The 22,862-nt window shown below is 42.5% G+C and overlaps 1 protein-coding gene across 3 annotated transcripts in view; it reads left to right on the top strand.

Moving 5' to 3' along the window:
- Positions 1–22,862, top strand: part of srgap3 (SLIT-ROBO Rho GTPase activating protein 3) — a 102,712-nt gene that overhangs the window by 56,746 nt on the left and 23,104 nt on the right. For all 3 annotated transcript variants that reach the window (XM_020055785.2, XM_020055784.2, XM_020055786.2), the window contains exons 4-11: positions 611–673; positions 9,240–9,425; positions 11,540–11,668; positions 17,358–17,579; positions 17,767–17,868; positions 19,178–19,375; positions 19,821–19,905; positions 22,364–22,391. In XM_020055785.2, coding sequence (XP_019911344.1) covers positions 611–673; positions 9,240–9,425; positions 11,540–11,668; positions 17,358–17,579; positions 17,767–17,868; positions 19,178–19,375; positions 19,821–19,905; positions 22,364–22,391 — 1,013 coding nt within the window. The remainder of the gene's footprint in view (positions 1–610; positions 674–9,239; positions 9,426–11,539; positions 11,669–17,357; positions 17,580–17,766; positions 17,869–19,177; positions 19,376–19,820; positions 19,906–22,363; positions 22,392–22,862) is intronic.

Below are 22,862 nucleotides of genomic sequence, written 5' to 3'. Positions count from 1 at the left end.
TAAGGAGAGGGATGAGACTAAATAGCAGCTTTTACACTCTGCAGATCAACATTAGCTAAACACATGTGTTAGTCACAGGAAGAGGCTTTGCTAGTTGGAACATGTAACAGTATGCACCTAGCCCTCTTCAGACCGAAAGAGAGAAGCTTTGCAGAGAAGAAGTACTTAATTCATTGGTTTTGTAGTTGATTGCGTACTAGATCAGCCAAAGGAACAAAGTCTCACTTTTAGAATTTTTTTAAATCCCTTGATAAAGATGAGCAAACATTCTTTGGAAAATTGCAATACAACACAGTTATTTTATATAGCCTTTTCTGCAAATGTTTGTCAATCACATGAATCTATTCATCACCTGTTTATACTGTATTTTTCTGTCCATCCATTACATGAATGTGTTGAATCTTTATACTGTTTGTTCTCTATGTGCACCATCTTAAATTGCTGTCATGTCTAATAACCAGTCAGTCCCTGAATAATCATTGCTGGGCAGTTGGTTGATACAGGACATTAATTGCTATTTTTATTACTTAGTGATGCCCTGCACCCACCTACATTCTTGTTGTAAATTGGTAAGTTGGCTCCAACTTCTGTATAACTTTTTGTTTTTCAGAGCAAGGACATTGGAATTCAGATGCATGAGGAGCTGGTAAAAGTGACAAACGAACTCTATACTGTGAGTACTACAAACTCCATCTTTCCCTCCGATGTCAGAATTGATCCCTCTCTCCTCTTGTTGCATCCCTTCATATAGCCCCCAGACTCCCTCTCCCTGCCCGTCTGTCTGCTTGTCAGCTCTATTTTCCCTTCTCTCTCCCTCTCTCTCCCCCTATTCAACTGCAGTGCTCTTGATAATCCTCAAATGGAGAGGATAGGGAGGAGGAAATGGTCAGGAACATTGCATTTCTCCTAGTGGGCCCAGTTTGCTCAAACCATTTCCACTTAGCAGGCTTACCTAGGTGCTAGCAGCTGGGCCCATGGTTAAAGCAGTGACAACTTCATCACCACCATTTCCTACACCATCAGGTCTTCTGTATCTGTCTGTTCACAGTCCCTGTTGTGATGCAAGGTGTGTGCAGCTACTTCTTGAACCGATGCATTCCAATGAAAACATCTACAACTCACACAAAGACCAGAAGTAATGTAGACATTCGCTCCTCAAATCCGGGAGAAATTCACATGCATATCATTAAAGGGCTGTACATGCCAAAATGTTCTAGATCAACTGCAGTTTGCCAGTGTCCATCTTTGACACACAAATGAGCAGTAGATCAGGTGAGACTAAATTAGGGGCCTGTAAGATATGGCTGGTGGGCAGAGAAGTAAGGAAAGCACAGCAATGATAGCCTAGGTGCCAGCCCATTCCACTTCCTGTATTCCATATCATTATGCAACATACAATGACATTTTAGTCATTCAGCAGACATTCACATCCAGTGCGACTTACAGATGCATTTATCTTAAGATAGCTAGGTGGGACAACCACACAACCCAATAATAATGACTACATTTTATTCAATAAATTGTCAGTCAGCAAAAAAAATTTATAAAAATGTATACACCAAATTATGGATGTATTTCAGATACTCAAAATTGGGTACCAAGACTTAGATTTGACAGTCCTGAGTTGGAGCTGCTATCCCGAAGCGGTGGGATGGACCAGAGACCAGAGGTGACAGATTGAAGAGTGTGGGCAGGAATGAAGGGTTTGAGTATAGCCTGAAGATAGGCTGCCCTTCCCTGTAGGCATGATACAATTATGTGGTTAATTTGTTTTCTGGAAAATAACTTTCTGTTTGGGTGAACATACATTTTCTGAAGAAGTTTTCAAAGCACGGGTCGCTGGCTGATTTGTTTTCTGTTTGAACCATTAAAGAATGCTTTGGTATTCTTGGGTTGCTGCAAGGTCTTTGAGCCGGTTTATTCTAGGCTTGATTAAATATGTTGAAAATGGAAATGGCCATAGCATGTTGCCAACCTAAGTATTTTTTTTGTACTTACAGTTCCTTTTGATTTGGTTTACGTTTTTGTTTAACTAACGTATTCCAGTCTGCTGTGCATCCAAACTTATTTGCAATTTCCCCTTCCATACAGTCTATCCATCAGTATTTGATAGTTCTATCAGTCTGTTTCTAAGTGGGTGCTTATCTGTTACTGGATGAGCAATTTCATAAATGTCCTTAATGCAGCTTCCAGTCACTCCTCATTACTACCAACAGACCAGCAACAAACCAGATAGGAATTATTACAGACACTCTTGTATGATGACTTACAGTGTACTGTTTAATGTCCATCCTTTGGAACCTTTGAATTGCTGGATTTGGCCAGTACATCTGATGAGAGGGTTTATAGCTTAAGAGCATATTTCTACAGGATTAGTTTGGATGAATCATTTCCTGTACTTTTTAGACATATTTTTGACATAAACAAAAAATCAAGATTAAGCACCGAAACCAGAACAAAGACAAAATCAGACAAAAACTAAATCAGAAAAAATCCTGAGAATACAAAGAGAGCCACAACACTCCCTTCTGTCTGCTTTCCCCTCCTTTTAGCTCCTATTCAATTGACTTTCTTCTTTCCTCAGTTGCTGGTAGTTTGTATTGTACCTTTGGAAGTAAGTAGTAAACCATTTAACAGAGCTATTTGAAAGCTAAAATATTTACAATTATTTAAATATGATTGAAATGTAATAAAAACACTACATTTTTATTTATTGTATTATTATTTTATTTATTATTTTTCACAGAGCCTGTACCAACAACCAAGCAAAGATCAAGTTTTAACAGAAAATACAGTGCCTTGCGAAAGTATTCGGCCCCCTTGAACTTTTCGACCTTTTGCCACATTCAGTCTCTCGATTTGTCTCTCGATTTGCAAAACTGATAGAGACATACCCCAAGCGACTTACAGCTGTAATCGCAGCAAAAGGTGGCGCTACAAAGTATTAACTTAAGAGGGCTGAATAATTTTGCACGCCCAATTTTTCAGTTTTTTATCTGTTAAAAAGGTTTGAAATACCCAATGAATTTCGTTCCACTTCATAATTGTGTCCCACTTGTTGTTGATTCTTCACAAAAATTACAGTTTTATATCTTTATGTTTGAAGCCTGAAATGTGGCAAAAGGTCGAAAAGTTCAAGGGGGCCGAATACTTTCACAAGGCACTGTATATGTATCACCTTTCCCAAATAGATGCAAGATATAAGAGGGCACCCAATGGCGGCAAGAGAAAGGGTCCTACAGTACCTCTCAATGAATTAATCACTGGTACACCTATACTTTGTGTGCATAACTACCTATTTCTCTTTATTTCACATAGAGAAAAGGGGTCAATATGAAATTTATATTGCACCTTCCTTGAACACAAAAAAACTCTGTTTGGTAGTTTTGTCTAATGTTATACTCCTATCAAAAATATCTTGTGTTGTCCAAAAGGTCATTGATACTGTATTTTGTGAGACTGCTATAAAAAATTGTCATAAAGAAATCTGGAGAAACTGGGCAAGATGAAGACAGACAATGTAGTAAAAGACCCAAGAAAGCTGTCTGAAAGCACTTCGTTAGTATTCCTCCTGTCACTCAAGGAAGTGACATAAATGCTGTCATCAGATGCAGACAGAGTCTTTGGGTCTTCCACAGCATTTTCTATACATCTTCTAAGCAGAGAGATATGACAGCTCACGGCTCTATCAGCAAAAGCTTGGATTCTCTTGGAGTTTGCCTAGTTTTCCCCACGAGGACAGAGATATGACGATTATCAATGAGATGGAGACCGTTTTTACTCTTAAGTGGCTGGTGTTCAGGCCCCTACCCGGGGGAGATTTGGTGGAGGCTGTTTGCTCTAGCTGAAGTATGCATTTCAAGGTCACAGCCAGAGTAGTCCAAATACATCAGGAAACAGACAGAGGAAAAGATTATTATCCTGCTGCCCTGATGTTGATGATAATTATTATTATTGTGGTGTCCACTATTGTTATTGTTTATCTCTGTGGAAATTGGCAGCTGAGAAACAAGGGGCAAAAAAAAGCAATGGAGCAATTCACCTCCTAGAGAAGCTCTCAGGTAATCAAATGAGAGATCTTATGGGCTTCACACAGCATTGCATTTAGCAGAAATCTCTTGTGATTCCCTTTCACATTCACTAACACAAAAGAGAGATATGTAAGTGTTAGGCTGAAGCAATTGTTCAAATGTTGTTTAAAGTATTTTTCTGATGCTTCTACTGAGACTGATATTGATTTGTGGGCTCAAGGCTTGATGCCTGTGGTTTGACATATTTGTAGTGATTCCGAAATGAAAAATGAAAGCATAGGCCTGCAATCTCTTTAGTGGATAACAGAGCCAATTACTCACCTGGCTGCTCTGATCCTGACAGTACAGCAACAAAACATCCAGTTGCAGTTGTCTTGGTTCAGTTGTTTTTTTTAACTATGCCACAGTACACAACAGTTTTCCTAATGAATTCAGCAGTTTGCCATCCTGTCAGTGGTTTAAAAAAAATAAAAATTTGAAGTTGTGAAGATGTTCTGCTCACTCATTCTCAAACATGGGTCTGATATGAGAAGTCCAATCTTATACATACCTTCTCAGTGTTGTGATTCTGAACAGCATCTGTGTCCAAATCATGACCATTGTTCCGGTTTCATGGTGAGGTGCTCATTTGACTGTCAAGGTAATAGTGGTAGTCATATCAGAATTGCCTGTATTTTCCAAGAAGATTTACACATACCTCATCTGCTGCATCAGTGTCGCTCCAATGACCCAGAGGGGAAATGCTGGCAGATTCCAGAACATTCCGGAGGCAGCAAACAGGGTGAGCCCCTCCTTTGCCCAGCTGCTTCCCATCAGGAAATGATCAGGGCGGGTATTTAAAGGCACCGACGGATCAGCCCCAGGTCAAAACAGAAGCACGGGCTGTGGAAGATGATATAGCAGATTGAAGAAGAAGGTGAGGAAGAAGTGGAAGACATTAAGGTCAGGAGGGCAAAGGGACACAATGCTGCTCTCACCGCATCTCTGCACAATCTATGTGAAGAACCAAGGGAGAGTGACAGACAAGGGAAGAAAGGGGAAGAGACTGCCTAACCTCCGAGCACCCGCCCCCATTCCTCCCAAATCACAACAGTGAGGTGGTCCCAGAGATGACGCAGCCATCCACCTGGAGAGTGGTTGGTCCTTTCCTCCTCTTATGTTGCCATAAATAAAACACCCTAAACAGTGGGGAGAACAAGTATTTGATACGCTGCCGATTTTGCAGATTTTCCCACTTACAGGTACTGTGAGTGACGGAATCAAAAACAAAAATACAGAAGATCACATTGTATAATTTTTAAGTAATTAATTTCCATTTTATTGCATGACATAAGTATTTGATACATCAGAAAAGCAGAACTTAATATTTGGTACAGAAACCTTTGTTTGCAATTACAGAGATCATTCGTTTCCTGTAGTTCTTGACCAGGTTTGCACACACTGCAGCAGGGATTTTGGCCCACTCCTCCATACAGACCTTCTCCAGATCCTTCAGGTTTCGGGGATGTCGCTGGGCAATACTGACTTTGGGCTCCCTCCAAAGATTTTCTATTGGGTTCAGGTCTGGAGACTGACTAGGCCACTCCAGGACCTTGAGATGCTTCTTACGGAGCCACTCTTTAGTTGCCCTGGCTGTGTGCTTCGGGTCGTTGTCATGCTGGAAACCCAGCCACGACCCATCTTCAATGCTCTTACTGAAGGAAGGAGGTTGTTGGCCAAGATCTCGCAATACATGGCCCCATCCATCCTCCCCTCAATACGGTGCAGTCATCCTGTCCCCTTTGCAGAAAAGCATCCCCAAAGAATGATGTTTCCACCTCCATGCTTCACGGTTGGGATGGTGTTCTTGGGGTTGTACTCATCATTCTTCTTCCTCCAAACACGGCGAGTGGAGTTTAGACCAAAAAGCTCTATTTTTGTCTCATCAGACCACATGACCTTCTCCCATTCCTCCTCTGGATCATCCAGATGGTCATTAGCAAACTTCAGATGGGCCTGGACATGTGCTGGTTTGAGCAGGGGGACCTTGCGTGAGCTGCAGGATTTTAATCCATGACAGCGTAGTGTATTACTAATGGTTTTCTTTAAGACTGTGGTCCCAGCTCTCTTAAAGTCATTGACCAGGTCCTGTCGTGTAGTTCTGGGCTGATCCCTCACCTTCCTCATGATCACTGATGCCCCACGAGGTGAGATCTTGCTTGGAGCCCCAGACTGAGGGAGATTGATTGTCATCTTGAACTTCCATTTTCTAATAATTGCGCCAACAGTTGTTGCCTTCTCACCAAGCTGCTTGCCTATTGTCCTGTAGCCCATCCCAGCCTTGTGCATGTCTACAATTTTATCCCTGATGTCCTTACACAGCTCTCTGGTCTTGGCCATTGTGGAGAGGTTGGAGTGTGATTGATTGAGTGTGTGGACAGGTGTCTTTTATACAGGTAACAAGTTCAAACAGGTGCATTTAAGACAGGTTATGAGTGGAGAACAGGAGGGCTCCTTAAAGAAAAACTAACAGGTCTGTGAGAGCCGGAATTCTTACTGGTTGGTAGGTGATCAAATACTTATGTCATGTAATAAAATGCAAATTAATTATTTAAAAATCATTCAATGTGATTTTCTGGATTTCTGTTTTATCTCTCACAGTTGAAGTGTACCTTTGATAAATATTACAGACCTCTACATGCTTTGTAAGTAGGAAAACCCGCAAAATCAGCAGTGTATCAAATACTTGTTCTCCCCACTGTATGTGTCTGTTTGCTCAGTCTCTCCCTGTTACAGTAATCAAGAGTTCTACTTGGTGTAAGGGTTTTGTTAGTGGTAGGCATCACGCGCAGCAGGAACCTATTACACACAATCTAGTTGAGTTGACATACATTTGTGTACAACATGCTTTGCACTATTGTTCATAAACAAATGCACAACACTATACTCTAAACACGTATGAGGTAATTTAGATAATTGTTTACAGATTTAAAGTTGAAGATAATGCATACATCTGTATTCAAGGAGTGACGCTTTTGTTTTTGAAGTAGTGTAGTGCAGTTATTTTATTCCCAGTTAGTTGTTGGGAGTTGTCTTGATGTGGTTTGTATAGTCCTGTTAGTCTTCGTAGGGCGGATGGGGGGTTATTGAGGGCCACGGTACAGGGAAAAAACAGCAGGTGGAAGGTTTTTCTTGGATAAGTCCCCTAAGACAATATGTTCATAGTTTTCAATTGATTAACTACAAATACATTTGGTTTTAATTAACAGGCGCATGCACAGAATAAAATATCAAATAGGTCTCAGCATTAATATAAAAATTCTGCAACCACGCTTTACTTAAAGTGAAAATTATGTCTGTCTGTATTTCCAAAATGGAATATGATCATTGCTTTCCTCTGCAGAAACAGAGAGCATGTTTTTAAATCAAACAACCCCGGGCTATTGCCTCAATGTAGACATGCAGTATACTCTCTCTCTCTCGCTCTCTCTCTCTCTCTCCCTCTCTCTCTCTTTCACACACACACCATGTTTTCATGACTTTAAAAGAAGTCAAATGTATTTGTATAATTAAATACTTGAAACTCTAAACCTAACCCTAACCTTTGCTAAAATTTTAACCCAACCCCTAACATGTATACCATAAACCTAACAGTAAATGTAACTATTTTCCTTAACCCTAAATATGAAACCTAAACCTAATCCATAAGCCCACATTGGAATTTTTCATAGATTTCATGTTTTCATGTACTGGCAAGATATGACACAATGTGAATTTTACTCCTGAAAATGTAGGAAAATACATTCAAGCACTTAGACAGTAGAGAGGGTTTAACCCTTATAGAGTTAGACAGTAGAGAGGGTTTAACCCTTATAGAGTTAGACAGTAGAGAGGGTTTAACCCTTATAGAGTTAGACAGTAGAGAGGGTTTAACCCTTATGGAGTTAGACAGTAGAGAGGGTTTAACCCTTATAGAGTTAGACAGTAGAGAGGGTTTAACCCTTATAGAGTTAGACAGTAGAGAGGGTTTAACCCTTATAGAGTTAGACAGGAGGGAGGGTCTAATCATTAGGGAGTCAAACAGTAGATGGTCTATATTATTACAGCCTTTTTGGGTGGATAAGCTTCCCCAGTTATTATGATTATATATTCAGTGCCGATCCAGCATTTAATGGTCCCTCTTTCTGGGAGCATTCAATGCTAGTGTGAGGGCATACGAAAGATATGAGGGCATACACAAGTGCAGGATTCTCAATATAGATGCATAGTGGCTCCTAAATCTGCTGCTGTTTACCTTTTCTCGCTCCCAGCGGGGATGTTTCGACATTCAATTGACTTAATTTACATGTTGTACAGCCATCTGTCTTTGTTAAACTTAGATGGGAAAAGATACAAGTGGGGGCAGTTACCTACTGTTCCACATTTATTTTTCATGACTATTGTGGAAGAAGTAAAAATTAGGTGATGAACAGTTCACCCTGATTTAAAAATCCAGATATGAGGGGAATGTGTGTTGGAGGGGATTAGGATTGTAACTGTGCCCAGTCTGGCTAAGGTGATTTAAGCTGTAGTACCACATGCTGCCCCCCCCCTCCTCCCGATTCAATCAGCTCTTCATTGAAAACATCATCTGACTAGCATCTGCTGGCAATTTTGGGGAGTAGGAACACACACCTCACAGTGTGTGTGTTTTGTGTGTATATGTACACCTAAGTGTGTATGTGAGTACAGTCACTGAGTTGGCCAACAAATTAGGAAATATCAGTTTCCATGTGTGTCACAGTTAAAGGAAGGCTATCATGCAGTTCCACATCAAGTTGTAAGATTTCTGGATGCAGACTGGTCTGTGGACATGAGATAAAGAGGCTTTGATGCCCTGGGCTTTGTGTTAAAGCTGAGTGTGCCCGAGGGAGAGACTTGGCTAAAATCCTCTGGCCCAGCCTGGCCCTGTCTTGCATATTCATGGGCAGGTGTGGTCCGCATGTGAATACTGATGTGATCCTGTTCTCTGTCCTAGTGACTAGACTGGTCCCCTCCCATCATGGATCAAATCCCTCATTATGTTTTTTACAAAATAAACCAAGTTTAATGTCAAGTTCAAAAGATTCAAATAAGATATGTCAATCTTATTCCATTTTCTTACTCTGTCTGTGTGAAGTCTGCTATGAATCGTATATCCAGATATTGTCAGACCATCTTCGTCCTTAATTCGTCCTCCTTTTCCTCCAGGTGATGAAGACCTACCATATGTACCACACGGAGAGCATCAGTGCTGAAGGCAAGCTGAAGGATGCTGAGAAGCAGGAGGAGAAGCAGTTCATTAAGTCTGGTGACCTCAACGTCAACCTGTTGCGCCACGAGGACCGGCCCCAGAGACGCAGTTCCGTCAGAAAGATCGAGAAGATGAAGGAGAAGGTGAGGATGACACTAAGGCTTGATGAGCATAATGATATTCCTGACTGCTGGTGCTTTTATGCAGGTTCTGCTGTACACTTTCAGCCTAGTCATTAAGTAAGATCATACAGTGAAGATAGAGGATACAGGATGTGAGGCTCTGAGAATTTTGACCATATTTCACATTGTATTGCTCATCCCGACTGGTAAGGAATTCGACTGGTAGGAATTTACCATTGGTAATAGGAAAGGTTCCTCAGGAATACTGTAGGTGAACAGAGGGGTGGTAATTATTTTCTGTGGATACCGGATGTAGCCTTCAGGGATGTGAGAAACATTTTACGCTACAGATTACCCAGAGAATAGAAACTATGTTAGGCATAGCTCCAGGCACCAAAAAACTTTACTTCAGTCTTCTTTTCCAGCGTTTTATAATTTAACTGATGGCCGGCCTCTTTTCAATGCATTTATCCCTACATTTGCTTCATATTTACTAAGTCAGAAAATGATTTGCTAGGAGATAGGGTAGTTTAATTGATTCATGACTTTACACCTATCTCACTCACCAGAGACCTGTGCCACCATAGAAATGGATAGCTAGATGGCACACTATACAATGAAAGAGCTGCGTCCTCTATCAATCTTTATGGCCAGCTATCACTCATGGCAGTTAAGAAAATGAAAAAAGTACCAATCAGGTCATGAAAACATCATGCCCGGTGAGGTATTTTCTGAATGAAAATGTAAGATTAAAATGTTGTTTGTTTTTAAGTTAACATTTTATCCTCAACATTGTCCATGACTCAGAATCATGTCTGTTGCACTGTACTTCAGACAAACTAGCATTATTTCATTCTGAATTTTCAGGAGGAAAGTTTTCATGTGTTTCCATTATCAGTGCAGCTTAGAGAATCAAAAGGACGACAGCTTTCCTACCTCCTTAGGCTGTCATCTACAGAGAAGCTGCCAGGAGAAACATATAAATCCCTCACACTATTTATAACTTGCTCTAGCGAGGAATTGTCTTTTTTGCTACATAGTGACCTGATTTTGCATGCTACAATACAATTGCAATCTTGTTCAATCTTCGTAGTTACCTGCCAAAAGAAGTTGAGGGAGGGCTTATGTCTAATTCAGTTTATTCATTCTTTAAGTACTATTTTCATTGTGAAAATTGACATTTCAGATTAGTTTCAGATTATTATAATTTTGTGATTTTATATTATGTCATGTTTTTTTGTCCTTTCATTTAAGTTAATAGTTATTGAGGATACTGTTATGTATCGGTCTGCTAACATCCATTATAGATGCTACGTGTACAGCAGATGACTACTTTGTTATAAAAAATATTTCCCTGCAGGATGCCACAAGCAGATTGCCTGGCTATTAAAGTCCTTGTTCCTGCCAAACATCATACCCAAGAACCTTTGGTTGGGGAATACCTCATTGACGATGTCTAGAAAGCAAACACATTCTGACTGTTCTGAATGGTTCCAGAAAGCCTGAACACACGGGTAAAAATTATTGGAATGATATGGAGCAAAGTTCTGTTTGAATCCTCAGGCAAATGAACAGATGCTTCATTAGATAACCATAGCAACAAAGACTGCACAGTCTTAAGCTGTGTGTTTATTGTTCTTTGAATCTACTTCACAACGAGACATGTAAACTTCTTATGGATTATGTCGCATTGATACATTGTGTACATCATTTGTTATGTTCGCAGTATGTGTGAGCACAATTGGAGCTCAATAGAGTACAAGTCTGTGTGAGTCTGTTATTGTTAGCGGGGCACACAGCACTGAAAAAGTATTGTGTGTCTGTTTCATTGTTCACATCTGGGCTGAGGAGATTGTTGCTCAAGCATTAGCAGACAGACAGAATGGCTGGGAGGGAGGGAATGTGAAAGGACAGTCTGGGCTGACCAGTTATGCTGCTGCTATCGTCTACAGGGAGCTTGTTGAAGACGTCTCTTACAGTGGATCCCTCTGAGCTCGTCCCTGCCATCACTAACCCAGGCCATCAGGCTGCATAGAAATCCTGTGGCTCATTTAGTAAACTCAGTGTTGCTTAATTTCATGGACCGCTTTTCCCCACACTTAATTTGCTCTCTTTCTCCTCTCTTCTTCCCCCAGAGACAAGCAAAGTACTCTGAAAACAAGCTGAAGTGCACAAAAGCCCGCAACGACTATTTGTTGAACCTGGCAGCAACAAACGCCGTTGTGGCGAAATACTACATCCACGATGTCTCTGATATGATTGATGTAAGTATGTGATAGGCACAGTTTTGTTTGTGTCTCAGCTAGGATTGTCTACTGTTGGTTTAATGTTGCTACACTAGATATTCTCACCATCTGTTTCACTTATCTCAGCCCATTTGCTCTGGCGATACACGCTGCTCTGTTAGTTTGACTGAAAATGTTTACCTCCATTTTGTGTCTCATACATTCACTCCGTAGGCTACCACCCAACAAGCATTGTTTGGGTTGTTTTGGAATATGAATGATGACTTCCTGTCAAGGGAACGTATCAATGTTGACAGTCAAAATGCCTTCCTGCTGTTCTTCTCAACACTAGCGTCTCCCTGTTCTTCTTTGTCATGTACTAATCTATCTGGGTTGGCTGGGAGTGCTGTGGGGGCTGGCTGAGGCTCCTTTAAGGGAGCTGTGCTGAGAGATGTGGATCGGAGCGTGGCTCTGTGTGTGTCTGCCTGTCACTGTCATACACCGCCCTGATGCTGAAACATGACCCAGGGTGACACTGACACGCACTCACAAATACTCAATTGAAACGCATCCAGTTCTACGTGCTCCCTACTTCCACAGGGCATAGGTGGAGTGGAAACAACCACAGGAAAACCAGACTGACAGGAAGGTGATGGGAGTACTCGAAACACAGGATCTATTCAGAACAAAACACTTCCATCACTTTTTTTACATACAGTATCTCACAAAAGTGAGTACACCCCTCACTTTGTAAATATTTGATTATATGTTTTCATGTGACAACACTGAAGAAATGACACATTGCTACAATGTAAAGTAGTGAGTGTACAGCTTGTATAACGGTGTACATTTGCTGTCCCCTCAAAATAACTCAACACACAGCCATTAATGTTTAAACTGCTGGCAACAAAAGTGAGTACACCCCTAAGTGAAAATGTCCAAATTGGGCCCAAAGTGTCAATATTTTGTGTGGCCACCATCATTTTCTAGCACTGCCTTAACCCTCTTGGGCATGGAGTTCACTAGAACTTCACAGGTTGCCACTCGAGTCCTCTTCCACTCCTCCACCCCACTCATCGCGGAGCTGGTGGATGTTAGAGACCTTGCGCTCCTCCACCTTCCGTTTGAGGATGCCCCACAGATGCTCAATAGGGTTTAGGTCTGGAGACATGCTTGGCCAGTCCATCAACTTTACCCTCAGCTTCTTTAGCAAGGCAGTGGTCGTCTTGGAGGTGTGTTTGGGGTCGTTATCATGTTGGAATACTGCCCTGTGGCCCAGGGATCATGCTCTGCTTCAGTATGTCACAGTACATGTTGGCATTCATGGTTCCCTCAATGAACTGTAGCTCTCCAGTGCCGGCAGCACTCATGCAGCCCCAGACCATGACACTCCCACAACCATGCTTGACTGTAGGCAAGACACACTTGTCTTTGTACTCCTCACCTGGTTGCCGCCACACACGCTTGACACCATCTGAACCAAATAATTTAATCTTGGTCTCATCAGACCACAAGACCACAAGGTTCCAGTAATCCATGTCCTTAGTCTGCTTGTCTTCAGCAAATTGTTTGCAGGCTTTCTTGTGCATCATCTTTAGAAGAGGCTTCCTTCTTGGACGACAGCCATGCAGACCAATTTGATGCAGTGTGCGCCATGTGGTCTGACAGGCTGACCCCCCGCCCCTTCAACCTCTGCAGCAATGCTGGCAGCACTCATACATCTATTTCCCAAAGACAACCTCTGGATATGACGCTGAGCACGTGCACTCAACTTCTTTGGTCGACCATGGCGAGGCCTGTTCTGAGTGGAACCTCTCCTGATAAACCGCTGTATGGTCTTGGCCACCGTGCTGCAGCTCAGTTTTAGGGTCTTGGCAATCTTCTTATAGCCTAGGCCATCTTTATGTAGAGCAACAATAATTTTTTTCAGATCCTCAGAGAGTTCTTTGCCATGAGGTGCCATATTGAAATTTAACACACCTGCTCCCCATTCACACCTGAGACCTTGTAACACAAACGAGTCACATGACACCGGGGAGGGAAAATTGCTAATTGGGCCCAATTTGGACATTTTCACTTAGGGGTGTACTCACTTTTGTTACCAGCAGTTTAGACATTAATGGCTGTGTGTTGTGTTATTTTGAGGGGACAGCAAATTTACACTGTTAAACAAGCTGTACACTCACTACTTTAAATTGGAGCAAAGAGTCATTTCTTCAGTGTTGTCACATTAAAAAATATACCAACATTTGAGGGGTGTACTCACTTTTGTGAGATACTGTAATTCCTCAAATGTACAACACAACCAGACTTTTCACCTTTTACAAACGCAGTACACACTTTTTTCCCATGTAACTGTATGTAACATAAACTCCAAAGTATCCACTGGAGAAATATAAAGGCAGAGTATTACACAGTCTGGGCTGACAGAAAATACATTGGTGAATCACTGACCATCACAACCCCACATGCAAGGCCAACACAACCCAGATCAAGCCTGCATGCCCGGGAAGTCTGTGATTACGGTTGGTTAGTGGGGTGTGTTTGCTTTTGTACACCACTAATGGCTAAAGGAATGAACCCCTAGCCACAATCTGGGTGATGGCCATGTATATACAGGCAGATATGTGGCCAGTGTGGTTGGCAGGGATTATCTCACCACAGGTGGTTTTACCTGGTGGTTATGAGGACGATAGCACCCAAAACATATTCAGCAGCAGTGACAATGTTAGCGTGTCGGGGAGTTGGGATGTGTGTTAGTGGGTGTGGCAAATGGCACAGTCTCTGACCAAGAGGCTTTCCTATTGACCACAAAGAACATTTAGCTAATTTTGCAATGGGGTGAATGAAAATGTAAAGCTATTTCCCTGCAATTCTACAAAATTGTTCATTGAGCTGAAGGAAACAATTGTTATTGTTATTTTAGCACACATTTCCTGCATTTCTGCATGCTTTAAAATTAATAATTTACAGCTTCATTAACTTTTCTCCATAGACCTACTGTGCTTTATTTTTAGTCTTTTGTGTTTATCCCACTGCTACTAAATTAATGAAAGGGAAACACTACTACACATTTGGATTATGCATGGGATTTAATTCAAATCTTTTATAAATCAACTTTTACTTCAGCAGTTCTCACAAAGTACTTTTTTAAAACACCCAGCCTGAAACTCCAAGAAGCAACAGTGTTGAAGCACAGTGGCTATGAAAAACATTTTGGAATAATTTTGGAGAGGAACCAGACTTGGGGGGGTGACCAGTCCTCTTCATTTTAAGAGTATGAGTTGTAATAATTAATAAATGCATGTGGGCTGTGTTCAGTCTATTAAACCTAATCCAGGTCAGAGGCATGACCAGATGGACAAGGACAGGGAAACTGGGGTGTGTGGGGGTGGTCAGCAGACTGGCAGCTGGAATCGTCAGGTATCGTCTTGATCTGCAACACAACCAGGAGGACTTTAGACAGGGACAGCAACGAGTCTTTAGAGCCTGGTACTCCGGAGGTGTGGGCCAAGACCTCATGTCCCCCTAAGTTTAAACGGAGCAGGAGACAAGGAACATTTAGAGAGTGCATTCCTTAGATTTATAAGGATTTATGGTGAAGACAGGGAACTGACCCTACTCCCCAGCACTATAATTTAGCAGTGTAATACCTTGGGGCTGAGACAGGGGGGTCCAATGACAACCTACAGTACATTGCCAAGCATCAACCAAAGGGACACCAACCACCTGCAACCACCCTGAAATGAGGGCCAAGTATTGCCAGCAGGGTTTACACAAATGGCTGCAGGGGCGCAACGGAGAGACAACTAGCCAGTTGTCCAAAAGCCTCTGAATGGCATTGGAGAGAGGGCATCCCAGTGGTGATGAGAGCCCACCTGGTGAGACAGCAAGAGTGGACAGTATCAAGCCTTTCTGGTCAACTTCACACACCTGGGCTAGACTGCACTTAATCATAGACCATGCTGTAGAGATCATAGACCATGCTGTAGAGAGTCTTTAGTAAACACTTGAAAGTTTGAGAGTCTGCATTTCTAACCTTAATTGGCAGATCATTCCACAGTAGTGGAGCTCTATGAGAGAAAGTTCTGCCCCCGGCTGTTTGTTTAGAAATTCTAAGTACGATTAGAAGGCCTGCATCTTGCGATCTTAGGTTACGTGTACATACGGCTGGATCATAGCAGCCGTGTTCAGCACTAATTGAAGTTTATTTATTGATTTATCCGGATGACCGAAGAGAAGAGCATTGCAGTAATCTAATCCAGAAGTAAAAAAACAGCATGGACTAGGTTTTCTGCATCAGTCATTGATAAAAGGTTTCTGATTTTTGGAATCTTCCGAAGATGGTAAAAAGCAGCTCTTGAAATATATTTTATATGTTCATCAAAGGAGAGGTCAGGGTCGAGGGTAATTGAATGCTGAGGCTTGAGGCTAGCTACACTCGTGGCAATAACATAGACAGCAATCCAGGATTTTATTTTTAAATAAACGGGTGGTAGGCTGCACAGAGTCCGCCAGACAGGGACAGCTGATTGATGGCTGTGTCTCTGTGCTGGTCACATTGTTGAAGCGGCTTCCTGTGTCCGAAAAGCAAAAGAGGCCATATCACCCCGAATCCTGCCATGATGCAAGGAAAGGGATTGTACCATGACTCACTGGGCTGCCACAAGCTGGGCGGGGGGGATAGAGGCCTGTTTGTCGGGCCACACAGGAACAGTCACGAAGAACCACACATCAGAACTGACATCCACACTACCATGCAGTCAGCCCTTTCCATCACAACACATGGAAATACTGGTTTTTGCAGTAACATTCTGCTTGTCAGCTCTCCTGCTACAGTCGAATCAGGATAGAAGGACCCTGCTGAAATCAAGCCGTAGGGCTTATGACTGCCAGCCAGTGTGCTTATTATGGGATGTGGCTGTTGAAATAGAAATCTGTACCATCCGGAGTCCTGTCTCACCACATCCTCCCTTTTTGCACGTTGTCACAAAGAGGCGGCAGGTCTGTTTTTCTTCCCTGGAGCAAGGCAGTAAACCCTAATGTGTTAGCTATTTGCGCATGTACAATTTGGAGTTGTTGGATTAAAAGCAGAATTCAAATATTGTAATCCAAAATCATTTAATTTAATTTTTTTTAAATGATGGGGATTTATCATTAAAATTGAACACAACTTCCTATTTGTCTTTTAAAGAGCATTTAGTGACTCACAAAGTGTTCAGACTCTGGCCCCTTCAGCCTCTACAAACCCTGTCACCGCTCTGCTCCTCTTGGCTACAGTAATGAGGTTAGTTTATGCAGTTTAATGCCATGGTCGAGCTAATTATCCTAGGTGTCCTACTGTGCTTGCTCTTCTAAATCTGAGTATTCAATTAATCTATTTCTGCTTGTTAACCCGTAGCAGCATCTAATTTGGAATTTAGTTAATGCTGGAGGTCAGGTTAGAAACATGCTCATTTAAAATGAAAGGATTTACAGAATGTTTTGCATACTGAAGACAGCATTTATAACATTGACTCGTGTTTAATGAGGGCATTGACTCAGACTGTTTTGTCAAGTTGTTTGGAATTAGGGCCTTAATGTTCTTAGAAATGTGACCTGATCTTGAAAGTCCTGGACCCTTGTAGGCTTACAGTCAGGTCATGATGAACCCCTTTTCTATATTCTAGTCACACTAAATACATTATCACACTATGCCATAATGAGTGCATTTTCTGTGTCTCTGTAGTGCTGTGATCTGGGCTACCATGCCAGCCTTGCGCGTACCTTTAGGACCTACCTGTCAGCCGAGTACAACCTGGAGACTAGTCGCCACGAGGGCCTGGATATAATTGAGAATGCTGTGGACAACCTGGACTCTCGCAGTGACAAGCATAAGATTATGGACATGCACAACCAGGTGTTCTGCCCTCCCATGAGGTTTGAGTACCTGCCCCACATGGGGGACGAGGTGAGAGATGTCAGACAGCTGAAATGTTTGGTAGAGTTATAGATCCCTTCTACATTCTCCTATATTATTGACAAACTGAGGCACATGTAAACTACATTTCGGCATTTTTATTTTTCATTCCTGTGACATGATGTTTTATGAGACCTAGTGCCAGGCCCATGCCAGTCTGTATTTGTGTTCCCCTCAGGTGTGCCAGGTGAGTGCCCAGCAGCCTGTTCAGACTGAACTCCTGATGCGTTACCACCAGCTGCAGTCCCGCCTGGCCACACTCAAGATCGAGAACGAGGAGGTGAGGGCTCATGATAGCATTTATCCCCTAAGTGTCTCCTGTTAAACCTCTCCCAGACAGCCCTGTTGCCCGTCGCCCTTCTTTCTGACACAGCTTAAATCAGACAGTATACAAAGCCTTCCAGATTTACTGGCCCCTGAGTTGAGCTAAAAAAAACACTGAAAAAATGTCAGTGTTGGTCAGTGTTAAGAGAAACTTGATCTTACAATAAACTTGAATTGAGTGAGGTGGAAGTGTTCTAAGAAAAAAACACAATCTAGAAAGACATTTTTCTATAGTTTCCAGAGAAATTCTGTGTGGTTGAGTGGTCTCAGATCACTTTGACATTATACCTGATGGGGGTCTATCCTGTGGTGTGGAACGGTCCCTTTCAGTGGCAGCAACACACACATATTGTATATATCCCTCTGCCTGTGAGTGGGTGCAGGTGCTAATGGAATTGCTAATGACCGTGGGTGGCCAGCTACAGCCTCCTCTGATTGTTGTGTCTTGGCTCCATCTGATCCATTCCTGCCCGTGTCTCATCATGTCTCATAATAACTAATATAACTGGCGGATAATGGATGAATTGGGCCACACTGGGAATGACCCTGATCAATCTCAGTGCTGTAGACAAAGAGCCTGCAGCGCTTTAACAGGCAGCCTGAATACCATCCAGTCAGAACAGACAGTCTTCATATTCTGCACTTGTCTGATGGATGGCTGACCAGCAGGTCGTCTGGTAATTATGAATACTGCCTGCATCTGCTTTAGATTGAAGGCTGCCAGGTGTTGTGCCGCTACAGTCACTTCTCATCCATTGTTATTTGGGTCAATTTGTCTTGAAAATGGGACATGCCAGTGACCACTTACACTTACCCCTGCATGTGTCATAGGCAAGCCTGACGCTAAAAATCTGTCTGGCTTTTATGTTAAACAAGAACTCGTTGAGATGGCTGAGAAGGATATGCATTTCTGTTTGTCTGTTATTCTGTTTCATTTATTTATTTATTTATGAACCTTAATTGTTTTATTAAAAGAGTTGGATAAGATGACTGGCTAGGACATGCGGTGGGGTATACTTGAAAGCAGGATCAATATGATCAATCAGTTAGCCTGCTAGTAAATTGCTTCAGTATTCTGAAATAACTTTGTATTTATTTATTTTTTCAAAAGATATGTTTGCAAATAGGCATAGATCTAATTGACTCAACGACCTAATAACATTTCTTAGTTTCTCGTTGAAACAGAAAAGTTATGTCCAGTTGTTTGCCAGTCAGCCTGCAACTCTTTGATCCTGCTTTGTTGTGGATTTGTCCTCTTGCTGTAGGTGAGGAAAACTCTGGACGCCACCATGCAGACACTGCAGGATATGCTGACTGTAGAGGACTTTGATGTGTCCGACGCCTTCCAGCACAGCCGCTCCACAGAGTCCATCAAGTCTGTGGCCTCTGAGACCTACATGAGCAAACTAAATATTGCCAAGAGACGGGCGAACCAGCAGGAGACGGAGGTCTTCTACTTCACTGTGAGGATCTGACGCCGATACATAGCCTTCACACCCACTTGTTTTGCCCTCAGACACGTATGTGTGTGGTCATGTCTCAAGGCTGAAGCCTGTTATATCTGTTTCACACTAATGTGACAGACTTGTATGCTATAGCCTTTTCTCCATGACTAAAAGGACCTTGAGTGGCCGCGTAGTGTGGAACGCTGTAAGTGTATAGTATCATACATCATCCGCCCAGCCATCAGCTGTCACACCGTTCTGCAAAACAAATATGATAAGCCCTGTGCTTTGGAAATCACATGGAAATGTAATCAACCCCTGGAACCGATTTCATTTGTGCCATTCATGGTGAGATTACATTGTCTAGCCGTTGTGTTTGGCGGGTGGGTCTGCCTGTTCCAGTAACTTCCCATTACGGCTATGCCCTTACTGATGCTTTCTTCTGATCTATGATGTTCTGTAGAAATTCAAGGAGTACCTGAATGGCAGCAACCTCATCATTAAACTGCAGGCAAAGCATGACCTCTTGAAGCAGACACTGGGAGAAGGTAATGTTCATTTTGACAGAACTTCTCTTAAGGCTCTTCATTTTTCTGGTCACAGTGGCATCAATGGCAAGCTCCAGGCCTAGTGTTTAAACCCTTTCGCGTGTAATGGCAAGCACCAGGCCTCGAACTCGTTATGAGCGATGAATCCCTTGGAATGGATGATGGGTCTCTAAAATGGCTGCCTGGGGGGCCATGTTCTGATCTGGTACATTTCTGTAATGACACAGGCTGACACAGGATGAGGATGATGGAGGAAACTCCCCAAACATATATTCTTTTAAGGTGCTGTAGAGGGGAAAGGGAAGAGTATACATTCAAAAGTGAGTTATCAAAAGTAAAAAACAGAAAACATTCTTTACCAGGTATTGAGAACCCCCCCCCCCCCCCCCCACCCAACATCCACTCAGACACAAATTATCCCGTGGCTGAATCTAGTTACCTACCACTCATGAATGTTGTAGCCTTTGACATGGTCCTAAAGGAGTTTGGGTAATAGAGACCCCTACCCATCTGAGAATCCCCTCCCAGGGGGACCCTTTTCACCTCAGCCGTGAGCAGTTTACGCCTAATCAATCAGGATGTCCCGGCTCCCAGCAGCACCGGCCCATCTCAGCAGCTGGTGCTGCACCAGGGGTTCAACTAATAGAGAAGGACAGCAGGCAAAACCAGCTGAGACCACACACACACACACACACACTCCCCCTATTTCGCCTCATACACATGCAGCATTCGTCGGCTGAAGCGTCCCTAATGTTCCACTGTCTTCTTTAGATCTCTATGAACTGATACCGCAGACTGCTGTGATGTGTGTTTTCATGTGCACATAGCCCTCAGCTTGTTTGTTTGTGTGATATTGGGCCTGTGCTGGTGTGTGTGTGTGTGTGTGTGGGGGGGGGGGGGGGGGGGGGGGGGGGGGTGACATACATTTGCTGCAGGTACCAACCATTTTTAATTATTCAGGTGATCAATCTGTCCTGCTTATTAAGTACGTGTCCGTGTGAATGCGTTTGTGTGTGCATGAATGTGTTATTAGCAGCCTTGGAGAATCCCACATGGCGCATTCATTAGACCAAGCTAAATAGATTACAACACCGTTTCAACATAGAAAGTATAGATATCTGACAATCTAGAAGCAAGTAGGTTAAAAGACCATCTTTATTGAATACTTTTATCCGTGAATGTAGTAACTGCAGATATTCATTGATAATTTCGCAGCTAGTCATACAAAATACAATATCATAATGATTGGAATCAGTGGAATTCATTTTTCTTATTACCTGTAGTTTTTAGGTTTTACATAATGCATTCATCCCATTGAACACAAATACTTCAGTCCAAAAAAATTTTTACTGTATTGCTACTGTAATGTAATGTATTGCTACTGTATTCTTACATTTACACTGAGACACATGAAAATGTTTGTGTATGCCATTAAAACAGAGTTTAATATTTAGCCATTAGCCAGAAGCCTGTCTTATGCCAATGCTCGTGAACGGGGTGTAATTTCTAGGTTCAATGGGCTGAGCTAGGCTATCACTCACTGGAATGACTGGCAGGAAATTCACTGTTGTTTCTCCACATGAATGCTCCAGAGACAACACTACTAGCCTCATCTACTGCCAACATGATGTATAGAGAAATGGGTCAGTCATCACTCTCATCTCTCATTCTAAAGCTGAGAGAAAGGAAACAAAAACAATGCTAGAATTGTGTACAATACTGTTATTGCTTGTTGTACAAAGAGGCACATACAGCCAATGCTCAATGGATTATATTTAATAGACAAAGTCTCTTTCTTCTATACCATAGCTAATAAAATCTATTGACCAGCTTTCTGCTTTGAAATGGGCTGATAGATGCAGCTGTTTAAGCTGTGGTTTGTGGTAGATCCCTCCTGACTGAGACCGAGGTAATGAGGATTTGCAACTACATTGCCTGATCCAATACTCAATGTGTTTACCTGAGGCTAACCAGCAGGGGCTATTGGTTTTGTGTGTGTGAATGTGAGACTGAGAGAGACAAAAAGCATGTGTTTCTCATTATGTGTGTGAGGGTTCTTCCGGGTTTCTGCATGCATTTGCCCCACTGTATGTTGAGACGGCCTCTGTGTTCACAGGGCTTTGGGACAAAGGGCTCAGTGAGCCAGTGCGGACATCGCTCAGTGTCACCAGTTTGAGATGACCCCCCCCCCCCACAACACAGTCCCCACCCTTCCATCTTCTAACCCGATCCCCTTTTCTTCCCTATGGGGGCGGCCTGCACCCCACAGACTTCCCTCTGAGGTTTCTACAGCGACAGCTCAATGCCTTTGTCTCTGGGATGCAATTGTTGCGAGACCATTCAGAAATGGCTCAATAGCTGTGATTATCCCGTGCAATCCTTCACTAGGCCCCGACCGAGGTGTAGGAGTTTGCACTCATATTCTAAATGACATTTCTGTCTTGTTCTGTGGTTGCAGGAGAACGAGCTGAATGCGGGACTACGAGGTAAGATGCCTTATAGTAACTAAACCATTTTAAATCCATTGCCTTTGATTGAAGAAGCCTTTTCTACTGAACGTATGGAACTGGGTTTTAATATGCATGTCATGGTACAGTATGGAGGGCAAACATCAAATCCTTTTTAATACATTTTAAATTAGAATTTAGAAAGTCCTGGATTATGCCTTTCATGTCTACAGCCAGAATTAACTGATGTTGCATATTTAAGGTAATTTGATTTTAGCGGGTGTCTGATAGAAAACTAAGAAACAAGCTACTGCAGAATATACAGCATGGAGTTCTCAGAGCTGCATGTTCACCCACAGCCATGGTATTCTGGTCCATTTACCTTATAGTCATGCTTTAATACCAAGCCAAGCAACAGCAGCGAGCGGAACAGTTGAGGCAGTGCGTAGAGTTGTGGCTGGGTGGCAGGGATGGTTCTGTGTGTCACTTCTCCGGCTGTCTCCAGGCCCG

Source organism: Esox lucius, chromosome 17, assembly GCF_011004845.1.
Source record: "Esox lucius isolate fEsoLuc1 chromosome 17, fEsoLuc1.pri, whole genome shotgun sequence".
Lineage (NCBI taxonomy): Eukaryota > Metazoa > Chordata > Actinopteri > Esociformes > Esocidae > Esox > Esox lucius.
This window is presented reverse-complemented; position numbering and strand designations above follow the sequence as displayed.